Below are 15,120 nucleotides of genomic sequence, written 5' to 3'. Positions count from 1 at the left end.
TGTAATAATCACTACACGTTCATCTGACTACATGCGGCTATGAGATCCACCATCCTGGTGTCGTCTGTCTCAGGAGCACAGATCTTGGGCTGCTGATAAAGGGGAGCCCCGCGCGGCGTGGAGGTGGGGTTCGGGCTCCTGAACTCACCGGGGCCCGGAGTGCGGGTCCCAGACACTCAGTGACAACACTCAGTGGACAGAAAGAGTGGCAGAAGACCCCTCTCTGAAATCTAAACAGTTTAATACTCTGCAGCACCAGAAGACCATGTCTTTTGGCCTGTGAGAAACTGTAATACAATCCTGGTTAAGGCAGGAAGAGCTGCACTCAAACCTGTTCTTGATATATGCTCCACTTCTGGGGGTTGATGAGGTCCCCATTTTGGTAATTTACCAGAAGCATGTATTATCAATTATACGCAGAAATAGCATTTTGAAAGTTTGTGCAAGTCCCACCACTAGACTTGGAAAAGGGGATGTCAATATAATGTATCATATATTATTTTATGAAAAAGATCATTGTATATTTGATGTATGAATAACTACCCTGCTGGCCCCACTAATACCACTTCCAGCAGCAACCTTAGTTTTTTCCCGGGAGGTCTTCCATCCAGGTACTGACCAAGCTCACACCTGCTTAGCTTGTAAACCTGACAAAAAATGTCAGTAAACCTGTAAGGTCATCTCCAGCCTATCATTCTCAACTCTGCCGACACATAATCAGGAATGTTCATAACAAAATAAAAACAAGACCACATTGATACGCCGATGCTAGGTAGTGGGTAATTGTACAAATGACAGGGACAGGCTCACTCACAAACTTGATTGGCCTCACGATCCTGGTCTGTTGAACAACTCATTTGAAAGTTGACTTTGTTTCATCCCACTCTGTTCTTCTTTCATCCAAGACCCCATTGTTGTGACCGAATTGCTAAGGAGAACATTTGTAATTGTTAAAATCATAGACGTTGAGGGAGTACTGTACTTCAGTAATTATGCCGTATAAAGGACAATCTCCTGAATGAGTAGAAAAAGAAAATAGCAGTTATGCAAGAACTGTAAAATCTTTTATCTACTTGTGGTGGTATCCCCAACAACAATAACTTTGAATTCCAACAATAACCTCTCACTTCACAAAGTTCCCGTGAGTATTATATTTTGTACTTTTTTTTTTAAATAATTAAAAAGTTGTTACATTTTGCACATTTTTTCACAGACTGGTATTGTGAACCACCTTCTCAAGCATTTTGCAGACCCAAATGCTCTCAATTGCAATGAAGAGAAGCCTTCAGGTAAGAATCTTTTTATTTATTCTAAAGTGTTAACACCCCAAAACACGATTCTATTTGTTTTTCTTTTGTACTCAAATAAAAAAAGGAATGGACTCAAGGAATTGTACCTGTAAGTTGCAATTTGGGATTGTTATAAATCTGAAAGAATGATATAAGTGATTAAAATTAAATTTCAAAAATTATAATATCAAAATAATATATGGCAAAACACTTGATTGTTTTTGTGAATTTATAAATGATGTAGGCACCTTTATCAGGAATATTTTCCTGTCACCTTTATGTGAATTTTGTCATTTTAATTAAATTGTTTTAAAGGGTTGTAACCATGTAAGCAAACTATTACAACAAGCTAACCCTGGATTATTTCTGAATATTTGACCCATTACATAAAACATAATTCTAGATAAATATTAAATATATCAGAGTTTATACTGTATACATACACTGTAAATTGCATAACTGGGCAAAAAAGAAGCAATAAAACTGGGCATATTGATGCAGTAAAAATAAGAAAATCAGAATACTCAATCCTTATATTTATCTATAACTTCTTAAATAGTGTTATCTTTGTGTCCAGTGACCCCTATCTAGTCTAAGTCAAACGAGGACTGTAAAAAAAATGTTGGAAATACAAAACATTTCACAGTAGTATCTGTTCTCTTTCTCCTGAGTCACAGTTGTGTTAGCAGGGAGAACAAGAAGCCTCTGAGAGCATTGTCAATGTGTTGACATTCCAGTCCCCTTCTTTATCTAGATCACTGTGATAATGGAATTCACCCTAGATACAATCACCTTCTGTAGTGCAACTCTCACTCAATCGATAACTCATTTTAAGTACAGGATTAGCTAAAAAAATGTCTGGAACAACAAAAAGTGTAACTCTCATGTAATGTATTTTTTTTTCTCATACAGGAGGTTCAACCACATAAATATTTCTTATGCATTATTTCATTTTCTTTGGATTTTAGAAAAGCCTGTTTTTTTCTACTCCAAGATTTAATTACAGAAAGTGTTTTATAACCATGACCTTTTTTAAACAAGAAAGAATCAATAAGGTCAAACTGTTACACTTTTCAAAGCCATTCTTATTCTTACTATATATTGGTAGGTAAGGTAAGGGAAAACTTTTGAGAATAATAAATTAAGGTCTTATACTGTATACAGTTGTGCAAAAAGCTTAAATTATGTTGATTCTAATTATGAATAATGACATTAACTTCTTTATTACAATGATAATTGTAATATCTACAGAATTTAAAATCGTGTACTATATTTTAAAATCTGCTAACTAGATTTTTTTTTAGTTTGACTACATAAAAAGAATCTTTATAGGAGTATTGGTATTTCATATTCAATATCTTCACAATAAAATAAAAATACTAACTTATAATAAAACCAATATCACTCAAAAACAATAAAAGCCAACAGGCACTATCCAAAGAAATCATAATACAAGACCAGCATTACCGAGTTGTTGGGACTGAGAAAAGTAACCAATGTGGAGTTAATTTCTTCGTCTAACACTGTGAAGACACCTGGATGCAATTTTTATGGAAGGTTTAGGACCCAGAAATCAATCATGTATCAAACATCAAGCATCAAAAGTGTTTTATATTTTTATAGTGAATTCCTAATACCGTCACTCTGGTTAGTGGAACATTATTTTACCAGTCTTATTAATACTGTATATTGTTTTTTAAACAACTCTAAAACCATCATTAATGTCTATTCAGGACTTTTTTTCTTTTATTAAGAAATGTAAATGGTATAGAATGCTTAGGGGTCAAAGTGTAACAGTGCCTTAAATCTAAAATTGCTAAACTTTGCTAAAATTGTGAAATAAGAACATCTCTTAAATGTGTTATAGTTGTGCCTAAACCCTTTTGTGAGGACAGGTGCACGTGTAGAAACTGATGCAGTACACTCCTACACCATCTTTCAGGAGTATTGTGGTGAATGAGGCCATGTTACACAAAAAAGCTGTGTAATTTCCTCTTCTCTTCCCCACCTTGGCCCAGTTTCAGTTTGGCTCTGCTCATAAGGGAAATTAATTTATGATTTATGAATCAGTAAAATGCTAAAATCAACACAGTTTGGTATAATTTCACAGTATCTGATTGCTTCTCTTGTCCATCTGTTCATGGCTGCTGGTATTCACTCTAGATTCAGATTTTCTTGCTGAGACAATTAAGGGAACTGTTACAAGCCCTGCAGGCACAGCGTTTGATGTTAGTCAGACAAAAATGCTGAACGAAGTGGTATACCTCCCTTGTCTGTGGTTTTATGTTTCTGAATAATGTATTTTGCCTTGCTTTATAGACATTGCCGCCTCTGGATTTATAGCAGACATACTTTTAAAAGCAGAGACAACCTGGGAAGAAAGGCTTCAGGATCCATCATCCGTGTCTTTGGCATCAGAGGAACCGTATGAGGAAATCATCCATGATGTATCAGTACCAGTGAAAAAACTGTAGGTTTATATCTTCATCTTCGTATTGATATTTTCATATACTGTAGTAACAGTCTCTTTAAATGTATAGTAAGATGGGTTTATTTAAAAATATTTTTTAAAAGAATGCATATATTAATACAGTACTTCACTGGAATTAAAGATGCCACTTAAAATGCAAAATACTGGAACTTCAAAAAGTCTTCACATTAATGAAAAGTTTTCTGCAGAAACTGCTCTTAGTTGTTTTCTTGTAATCATGCCAGTTTCAGAAGGCACCCTCACTTCTAAATGCCCTGCACTTCATTAATATTTTATAATTATTATGAATTACTTTTAATAATATTTTGGGTTGAAAAATAATCTTCTTTCTCATTTTCACTCATGAGAAGACTTCATTATTTTTTAAATTATTTCATTATTTTGTTCATATACTGTAGCTGGACAGCTAAAATGAAGGAGTGTCTGATATACAGTACAATACATTAGTGGACTCTTCTTTCATTTAGTTTCTTTTAGGCATTAGACCTTGCACTGTTGTTACTTTCTTGTCATCCTCCAGGATACCCCTTACTGTACCCATCGCCAAGCAGGACAGCTTGCTTGAGAAAGACGCCATGTTTAGAGACGTAGCTGGCGCTTCATCAAGGCAACCTTCTCAAGACAATGGATGTGACAGCACTTTCATGAGCAGCACTAGCAAGCCTGAACAGGTATGGTAAAAATATCCATAGGACAGATGATGTCCATTTAAAGAGAAAAATAATTATTTATATTTTATTAGCTGTTTGAAGGGCATTTCCTTCTTTACATGATTATATTCCTGTAATTATTTTGAATTAGGTGAATTTTGCTAAATATCTTGAACCCCCCAAAATATTCTAACTTAACATAGAATTAGTGGCTTGCACAAATTCAATGGCTTACTTAAAATCAATTTGAAAAGGGTAAGGCACTGTCCATGCAAACTATAGAGTATATATATCTTAGTCTTGAAACTTACAGTAGCCCTGCATAAAGTTTGAGTACAGTATATGAATAATCCATCTTTGGAATGAGTAGACTTTTGTGGAACACCACACATTTTTTTATGTTACAAATATTAGCTCACTAAGTTTGAACTCAAACTTAATACCTTACGGTTATGAAAACAGTGTTTATATAGCTGGACAGCTAAAATGAAGGAGTGTCTGATATACAGTACAATACATTAGTGTACTCATCTTTCATTTAGTTTCTTTTAGGTATTAGGCCTTGCACCGATGTTGCTTTGGTGATTAGCAATAAAAATGCTTAAAAATAATGTTTAATAGATGCCTTCTGGAGAGACTTTCAAGGTCTTGCTTTTACTGTGTACTCCCAAATTTTAACCACACTAATGTTAAAGTCAGAAGGGGAGTGCATCACATCAGATCCCACAATTCATCTTTCAGCGGGGACACTAAGGAACTTCCTTGTACTTCATATGCTTTGTTGTGTTAGTGTTAAGAAATACCTTTTTTAACAAATATTAAAATCAAAATTAAATTAATTTGAAATAATTCAAAACAATTGTTAGACATGCATTTTTTTGTATTTTCATCTCAAAATTAAGCATTGACGTAGCAATATATGTATATGGTCATTATCTGGAGAGAAAAAGTGAAAAGGAAATCTACGAAAAGATCAGTCCTTTGTTTGTATTGTTTGGAAAAACTAATTGTAAGGATCAAAATTGGATTCCTGGTCTGTCTATGGAAAGGATCACTTTAAACTTTTGTTAGGCACTTTGCCCTGTAGACATTCTAGATTGTCCTTGTTATGCTGTATCTGTCACTGAAAACTGTTACATTTATTCATTTAAAATGCTGTGTGAGAGATTGTTGTCTTTTCCTTATACTGAAAATGATCTTTGCAATGCAAAAATTTGTCAAATTTACATTTTGTAGGACAAGACATTTTGTCTGTCCCATTACAGCAAATGACAGGCAAGAGAACAATCAGCTTCAGAAGTAGTGCTATTCTTCAAACAGAATGCCTTTGTGGGAGGATGTTTCAGGTTAATGAAGTACTTGATGTTGAATTAAGGAAAGTGACTGAGGAAGTGTAATTATCACAGTGTTTGCTTGCGAAGAGCTTAAGGACCACAGATATTCTGACAATCAGATAAAAGATATTTAATGTGAGACAAATGCTGAATTTAGTTTAGAAAGAAGATGAGGGATTTAGTTAGCTTTAGGCATCTCCAATTAATGCTTAATAGAAGCTCCATTTTCCTGCCTGAAATATTTTAAATGCTCAGTTGTCACCAAGTTCTCAGAAGTCGTCTTAGGGGACATGTGATAGAAACCTCAGAGCAGTGCTCAGAAGTATATATATTAATAGGTGTGAGGATCAGAAGATACTGACACTGGCCTATATTTCATGAAAAGAGAAGGACAAAGCTGATCTGAACTGCAGGATTTCAATTTTTTCTGAGAATTCGTTCACTGCCCCTGCTGCTTGTTCATGTAATGGGTCATGTGAAGGATCACAAAATAGAATAAGCTGTTATTCCTGTTCTCATTTTGCATTCTCTAGCAAAAGCTTAGATGTAACTCTTAGATAATCCACAAAATTGGGGAGATATCCAGAATTCTGCATCAGTGGGCACACCACACCAAGCTGCTGACAAAGATACAGCTGTTTTTCATGGATTCTCTGATATGAAGACATAAAAAATAAATGGTTTGAATATTTGTGTTTTCTAAAATAAATATAAAATGTTTTATGTTTCAGGTAAAGTTAATGCCACCAGCACCTAATGATGATTTGGCTTCCTTGAATGAATTAACTGACAGTAGTCTACTGTACGAAATCCATAAGCGTTTTGGAAATGATCAGATCTATGTAAGTACTAGAGATTTTCCTCACCTTAAATTTATTTTTCACACAATATGAAACCTGGCTATGAAAACAAGATATTTCTGAGGAGATATACTTCTATATCACCACTCACCAACTCACCACTGGCAGCCCACTGAAGCTAAGCAGGTGTGAGCCTGGTCAGTACCTGGATGGGAGACCTCAGAAATCTCAGAAAAACTGAGATTGCTGCCGGAAGAGGTGTTAGTGGGTCCAGCAGGAGGTGCTTACCCTGCGGTCTATGTGGGTCCTAATGCCCCAGTATTACACTATACTGTAAAAAGGCACCGTCCTTGGAATGAGACGTAAAACTGAGGTCCTGACTCTCTGTGGTCATTAAAAATCCCAGGGCGTTTCTTAAAAAGAGTATGGGGTGTAACCCCGGCGTCCTGGTCAAATTTCCCATTGGCCCTTACAAATCATGGCTTCCTAATAATCCCCATCTATGAACAGGCTTTATCACTCTGTTCTCCTCCCCACTGAGAGCTGATGTGTGGTGAGAGTACTGGCACACTATGGCTGCTGTCGCATCATCCAGGTGGAGGGGAGTCCCCATTACCTGTAAAGTGCTTTGAGCGGAGTGTCCAGAAAAGCTATATAAGTGTAAGCAATTATTATAAGTTTTGCCTTTCATCTGGTGAATTTCTTTGTGAGTGAGAAATAGAGCACATAGGTCAGCAGAATCTCTTGCCTGTGAAGCCTCACTAGGATGGGGATGAGGCACATTGTGGTGAATTGGCTCTGGACTATTTCCCTTCCCTGTGGAGCACAACACCCACAGCCCAGTGGGGCAGGGCTTTGAAATGGCGTTTTCTTATTGCCCATCTGACACAGGTTGACAAATTATGTTTCACTAATGAGGAATGATGTATATTAGTCCAATTTAGATTTTGATTATTTGAAGACTTTTTAAATTTGCATGCTAGGTAATACACTTTGTAGGCCTAAACATAATGTAACCTGTTGTGTGTGATGTATAACTAATGGAAGAAGCATCCTAATCGCTTTGATCAGCATTTTGAGGTGCAGCATATTGCTTAGTTCTGCATTTCTGCACAGTTGTATGTTATTTACTTTATGCCTTGTTATTTAATTATGCTATTTAATACTCTATCAAATGGGAGTTAAAGTTGTTTAGGAAGATATGGTCCAATCTTACACTATTTTTGCAGGAGCTCTTTAAAAAATAATTTCAACTTATTTTTATTTTTTCAGTCTTTTGTTCACATTGTCTGCAGTGAGAATGCATAGACCTCTATTACATTTTTCAGAAGGTTCCAGTTTGTAGCACACAGTGGTGTATAAATAGCAGGGCAATTCAGCATTCTGGTGCTTGCAGAATAATAGCACAATTGGTTTCTTAAAATAACTGAAAAATTGATTTTGTGGTGCAGCCTGTGCTGCCTTCAAAAATTAATTCCACACCACTTCCCACTTTGGCATAAAGCTTGTGACTTAGAAAAGTCTGTAGCACAGATTAAAAAGCAGCCAAAGAAAATGTTCCAGCTCGTTGTGTATGAAAACTAAATATAGTTCGGCCTCTCACTGAAACATGCGCAGAGGGGTACAATGAAGTAATTGCTTGAAGTAAGTGAAGGACAAACATGTACAGTAGGGACCTAAGACAGGCATCATTTTCCCCCAGCATACTTCATTATTCATGACAGACCTCTTTATTTTTCAAATTAAACATTTATGCAGAAATGTTACTTTCTTCTCTGTCCACTGTCCAATGAGAAAGTATTTCAATATAGAAGTCAATACAGAGTTTTCATACAGTTTTAGAAGCTTTAATTGATTGTTGCACCAGGACTTCCTAGTTTTCTATCCCAGCTGGCTGTTGTATTTAACTAATCTGACTCTTTTTACATGTTATCAGCCCTGCTATTGCTTTCTGTTCGTTAGATACGTTAATATGTTATTTACTGTATCTAGATAATACATTAAAGAATTTTATGTAATAGTATGCATGACTGTTTTCATTCAGCTCATCAGATCAGTTGTTGCCTTGAGGGCCGATACACAAATTTAATTGAAAAAGTAGTGTTTGTAAATCTATCCGAAAACTTCAAAACTTGGAGAATTCTGTATGGAAGTATTGTTAAAAATCACTAAAAACGGCAAAACATTTAAAGATAATGCGTTGAATTTGTGCAAATACACTTCCAATGGCCAGGATTTGTTAATACAGCTTGGATGACTACTGTACATCCATGGCAATCCACACATCAGGCTATAGAGCTACAGTGTGGTATGCTTTATCTTCTTATTACTTTATACAACACATACCACTGTTTTGAACTGCAGGTGCATGACAAAAATACACTGTATAAAATATTATATTGATTTCAAATCAAAATATATAAATACAGCACTTGTTTCAATTTTCAAACATAGGATTAGCATTTATTCCAAACATTCTAGCATTTCAGATCTTTTCTGAGTCCCATTGTTTGAGTGCTGGAATTACTTATTATTATACAGTATACTGTATGGTGTAACACATTTCAGCACTTTTGAAGAATAATTCATCAAAATGAATTACAACTGATAGTTAAGCAGCTGACACACATAATAGACAAACACTTAATTCATAATGCTGTGATAAAAGAGATTGCACTGTGCATATTCTTCATGAATATAATGACATCATTTTCCTTTCGATTTGATTTCCACAAGTCCATACAATATAAAGTTAAGTTAATTACAAACATAATTTATAGTTTTTAAAGTAACTGATTAGTGTGATTTCCCATTGTTAATTGCATGCCAAACAATTTTATTTGGATTTTATTTTCTCTAGTATCGTTTGCTTTAATATTACCTGAGGTCAAAAGAGAGAACCCAGCATATACTGTATACAAACTCTTGTACTCTCACCCTCAGTCCTTTGCGTTGCCCATGTGGTCCTGTTGTAGTGTTTTGGACTGGTGTAATAGCTGCTTCATTCCACCTTGAAGAAGTAACGTGGATTGCAGATGGCAAGCTACTGCACTTTATGTTTCTTTAGGATCTTTCTTGTGAAGGAAGTGAAATGGATACATCCAAAGCCTCCCATTCTTTCATTATCATTAAAGTGGACCTCAGATTGCCAGAAGAAGATTACTTGAGAAGGAGTTTTTGACAAGTAGTCTTGGGGACACCTAATTTATTGTGAAGGAAATAAACCTTTTAAAAGCTTGAGGGTACCGAAACCATACAACAGACCTAATGGCAGGATAGCTCTCAGGGGGGTCATTGTGCACACAAATTAGTGTTTAAAGTAAAATGTACATAGATTCCTGTTGAGCAAGAATGAGTACGCATATGGCGACTGAGAAAAAATGGACTTCTTTTATATAGTGGGCCTGTTTGTGTTTAATCCTGATAAAAAGGAAAATCGAATTATCAGGCATTAACTTTGTTCTTCATATAAAATTACTAAAATTCAGCAGTTTAGCGTTTAAAAAAGTCCAAAACAAAGTTTGCAACACAGGACTAAGGACATGTGTTAGAATGTCACAAAAATGATGAGTGTATATAAAATGTGAACTGTTTTCAGGCTCAGCTTTGCATTTCAAGATACATTATGTTTCATAATGTTGCAACTATTTTTTCTTTATACTTAATTTAAATATTTTGTAATTCATTATTTACATTGGCATAGGCTAGATACATAAGAAAAGTTTTCATTTTCAATAGTGATTAAAAGATGTCTAGCCACAAGCACTTTAATATTTTGTCACAAAATCATGAAGAATTCAATTATCTATTTTGTTTTTTATCCTTTTGTGTACTGATGAAAGGATTAGTAAAGGTCAGTGCTATGTACTTTATGTTACTTGAGTTAGGAGTAATTTCTTTTTCCATTCTGTGTTTGTTCTTCAGGTAAACAGTTCATGTCTCTATTAATTCCAAAGTAGAATATACCGTACATACTGTAGGATGCTGAATAACTAGTCTGTTTCATATCTACCTGTACATTGCATCCTTTTTTTCTTTTCAGACATATATTGGAAATATTCTTTTACTGGTTAACCCGAATAAGGAGCTTCCGATTTATTCAACAATGGTAAGTGACCTTTGCCTATTATAATAGAAGTTGTAAGATGTACTTGTTAAGTCACATGTTGTTATCCAATATCACTTAAGTGATAAGTAGTACATGTATTTTATTAATACATGTCACCAAAAAACAGTAGTTTCTTTTTGACAAAAGCAGTTAATATAGATTTGGATATTGAAGGCAGTGCGTTACCTCAGTGCTTAGACATACAGTGTATAATACATTATCTCAGAAGCTTAAAGTACAAGATGGAACTGATAGACCACAAGTGCAAAACCCCCGAACCCCAGTGGAGGGTGAAAGTCCATTATAGGGTCACAGAAAAAGAGACAGATTAACAAATGAAAACAGACCACCAAACCAAATAAGAATATTTTAAGAAGGTGGTAGAAAACTATGGCAACCACTGAAATAACATGGAACATGGAGAGACACCCAAATTAAGATAAGATTGGCTTAACAAAATTAATACTTCTTGATGAAACTCAACATGCAAACTTTGTAAAACTAAAAGAAAAAGATAGACATTTACAATATGGTTGGATAATATTTTCTACCAAATATGTATTCTGTTGAATTATTGAGAATTCTTTGATCAACTGAACCATAAACAGACCCTTTTTTCCAGAAGACCACATTAATATGTTTAGAAAAAGAGATGAAAATAATTAAAAAAAATATTTCTTATGCCAGATGTTAAATTCAGTAGGGATTATGCAGTATAATGGGTTTCTTGGTTATTCTTCAGGTACCAGTACCTTTAATATTACATTAATGAATGCTGTGAAATATCATTAACTTTGCACTGTTACTGTACGTGCTACCCAGTTCAAGAAGGCTTAATGGATGGAGCTATTTCCTTCTATATACCAGCCGAATAGTAACTCTAAACATTCTGAGAATTCCAAGGGATTTTCTGGAAAAAAACAAAGGTTATAGCTAAAGGTTAGTCATGGTGGTCCCTTGACTTGAATCTTATTTTAAATTTTGGATTGTGCAATGACATGAAGACTGCTGTTTATTTAATGTTCGTGCCAAAAGGTAAGGTTAAGACAAAAATGTCTCTGGAAACATTCCAGAAATAGGTTTCAATATAGAAAGGCACACAGCTGTAAAGGAAGTGAACAAACAAATGTATGAAATCTGTGTTATTTTACTGCCAATATATTTCTGTCTTGATAGATACAGAAAGTAGATGATGTAATAAGTGGAGTACCACAGGAATCTGTATTAGGAACTATTCCTGATTTATATCAGCCATCTACATACAGTATTGGTTTAATTAGTAAACTAGTTCCATTTGCAGATGATACCAAAACAGAAACATTTGCAAACACTATTGGAACTGCATAAGAAAACTAAAAAGAGGTATAATTCAGTAGAATTCAATACTGGGCAACAAAAGTCTGTTAATGTTGATACATCTTTTACATCTTCTAGGCAATTTGAGGAAGCAATAAAAATACACATAGAATGTTAGAATGAATAGTTAATAGCTAAGAATTAAATCAACAAATATGATGTTAAAATTGTGCAATTCACTAAAGCCTTATTTCGAATATTATGTACATCTTTGGTCGCCTAATAAAAAAAATGCATTCCTGCTCTGGAGTGAGTTCAGTGAAGAGCAGCAAGATACATTCCTGGGTATAAAGAAATGTCCTGTACTAACAGTCTAAGAGTACAGATCCTTTTAGTCTTAAACAGATATAACTATGAAGGTTCCTGCTTCAGTATCTGAAACTGAGAAGATAAGGCACAGAGGGGTGTGGAGTTCTTAAACGTGTGGCCCAGAAAATGTTGTTGAATTACATATCCTGACTTCAATCCTCAGATCAATTATCAACATGCAACCAAATTTGCTAGATGGACCAATCTGGACCTTTCCTTTGCAGCCTCTCATATGTTCCTATAACTGACACACAGACAGAGATGCAGTAAAACTGAAGTGCCTACAATTGGTTAGCTATCTTGTAGCAAGATATATGTAAAAACGTAACTATGATCTTTTTTTAATTTTTCATATACAACCATATGATTTAATTATCTTGAATATAGTGAATATAGTAAATCATTGCGATTGTAAATTATAAACAATTGTTAATTTTGAGTCACCCCTTTATATTTAAATTAAAATACATAATAGTTTTAAAAACAGTGAAATCAAAACTAGTCATGTTATAGTATTTTTTTATTATTTTCTAATTATGATACTGTACAAAAGTAAATTAATGCCACAAAAAAGCAGAATCAGAGCTGAAATGACCTGTTCTTTCAACATCTACCTCATGAATTTCAAGCATCATTTGATTTTAACATAATCTGACTGTGTCTGTAAAGGAGAACAGTGATAAACAGCACAGGAGACATATGTCACATCATCTGTGGTTTTCTTCTGCTGTCAGACCATCTCAGTCCCAAAGCCTGTTGATGTAACCTTATGCTATCGGTCAAGTGTGAACCATGCATTCACAACTGTATACTTTCTGTGTGAAAGCTGGTTGCTTCAGATGGCACCTACCTGCTGTGTTGTTCATGCCAGCTAAGATAGCAAGAATTGTCATGTAGCCTTTCAGGATTATATGTCATTAGGCAGAAATTTATTCCCACCTTCTGCTTCACTGCATTGTCTAACTGTGGATGAAAAATCTATGGGGACATCACCTGAGGTATTGAAGTGGAACAGAGTACAGGTGTCTAAGCAGAAATTCTGATCATGTCTCCCTCTCTGTGTTTTCCAGATTGGTGCACAGTAATGACCTCCAAATACAAGAGAGGAATTCTGGAAGAGCATGCTTTAGCATACTCTCCATTACTTTTTGAAACACAACAGAATAAGAAAATAAGATAGGACGTGTATGATCAGAAATGTGTACTTGTCACTTAACACATGCAAAGCTTTGTAAAAAAAGCACATAATGCAGCTTTGCCAATTGTAATGACACTGCAATAATGCCAGAACTTACTAAAAGGAAGTGTTGCTCACAGGAATAGCTAAACATTAAGTCACCAGGGCATTAGGGCCCAGAGTAGGCTTGGTGTAGGTGATCTAAAGCAGGAATATCATATTTGATTGCTATTTAATTTGGAAACTGTGCTCTACCTGTCATTATACAGATACAACCACTCACCAACATAAGCAAAAGAACGTCAACATGTCAAAGACTGAGGAACTCAAGGAAGTCTAAAATTATCACATAAAAATAATATATTTTAAGACCAATTCTCCTGCAATATTATTACCTTGTAATAGATGTAGTAAATACTAGGATGGGAGACCTCCAATGAAAACCAGGTTGCTACTGTAAAAGATGTTGGTGAACCAGTAGGTGATGCTCTTCCTCCAGAGTTTCTACATCAGTTCCCTATTATTTTGATAGACTATACTGTTCTATATTAGGAGATGCCTTCTTGAGAATGAGATATTATACTGAGATCCAGACTCTGTAAATGACTTGGTCATTAAAAATCCTAATGGACAATCTGAATAAAATAAAGTGCTAAATTTAATGGCCTATCTGAATTCTACTATGGGCTTGCACAATCTGGTTTACTTAAAATTTCCTCTTAATTCAGCTGTTGAAACAATTTCTCATTCCTACAAATGATCTGCTGTGTAACAGTGCTTCAAGTTCATAAATAACTGCTATACAGCACCCAACTTATCACTAACGCAAAGTAAGTTTGGGCTACTGTGGGATTTTCAGTGCTATGCAAACACAAAGGAATTATTATTGATGTGTTGGCTTACATTACATTTAGTGGTGGATTACATAAAATAACTAGGTAGTTGCATAAGGGTTACATCTGAATTGTTGTAGAACAAAACTGATTACTTTCATAATGTTCTTAGCTTAATGGTTTAGCAGTAGAATTACCATAAACTTTTGGTGTAAATTATGCTTTTTTATGTTTTAGGTTGTGTTTTAAATTGATGAATTAGAAGTGTTTGTTATATTGGTTGGTTTTAGCTTCAAACTTTCTGTAATCTCCATTTGGAATTCTGGCTATTGTTAGGTCTAATACTAACTTCAGGTCCAAAACCAGACAACAAAAAACAAAGGTGAAATGAAGATACTGTATCACACATTGTGATGGGCTGGAGTTCCGTCCTGGGTATACAGTACCTTGCCTTGAGTCCGGGTCCCCCAGCAACCCTGTACAGGATGAAGCAGTTTAGAAAATAGATGGAATCATTCTTAATTAATCATATTAATGCTGCATACAAAGCATAAACATGCAATGATCATAAATGACAACTGTGTACCACCATGGAGGGACAGCCTCTCCATGCTGGTATGGGTTTTAAACAGCGCACACAGCTTGATGGTAGTGTGCAGGAGTGACCTGGATTATGGATTCTTGATCAGAGTTTTTATTGGGTTCAAATCCCAGTTAGGTATATTGCTACTTCACCATTAAGAAAGGTATTCAATAGAGATTGATTGAGCTAC

The 15,120-nt window shown here is 34.9% G+C and overlaps 1 protein-coding gene across 3 annotated transcripts in view; it reads left to right on the top strand.

The window, feature by feature from the left end:
* myo16 (myosin XVI) overlaps positions 1 to 15,120 on the top strand; it is a 169,309-nt gene that overhangs the window by 61,058 nt on the left and 93,131 nt on the right. For all 3 annotated transcript variants that reach the window (XM_088597184.1, XM_088597176.1, XM_088597169.1), the window contains exons 8-12: positions 1,214 to 1,289; positions 3,609 to 3,759; positions 4,301 to 4,451; positions 6,496 to 6,606; positions 10,607 to 10,672. In XM_088597184.1, the coding sequence (XP_088453310.1) occupies positions 1,214 to 1,289; positions 3,609 to 3,759; positions 4,301 to 4,451; positions 6,496 to 6,606; positions 10,607 to 10,672 (555 nt within the window). The remainder of the gene's footprint in view (positions 1 to 1,213; positions 1,290 to 3,608; positions 3,760 to 4,300; positions 4,452 to 6,495; positions 6,607 to 10,606; positions 10,673 to 15,120) is intronic.

Source organism: Lepisosteus platostomus, chromosome 2, assembly GCF_059453375.1.
Source record: "Lepisosteus platostomus isolate fLepPlt1 chromosome 2, fLepPlt1.hap1, whole genome shotgun sequence".
Lineage (NCBI taxonomy): Eukaryota > Metazoa > Chordata > Actinopteri > Semionotiformes > Lepisosteidae > Lepisosteus > Lepisosteus platostomus.
Note: the sequence above shows the minus strand (reverse complement) of the source record. Positions and strands in the feature narration are given on the sequence as shown.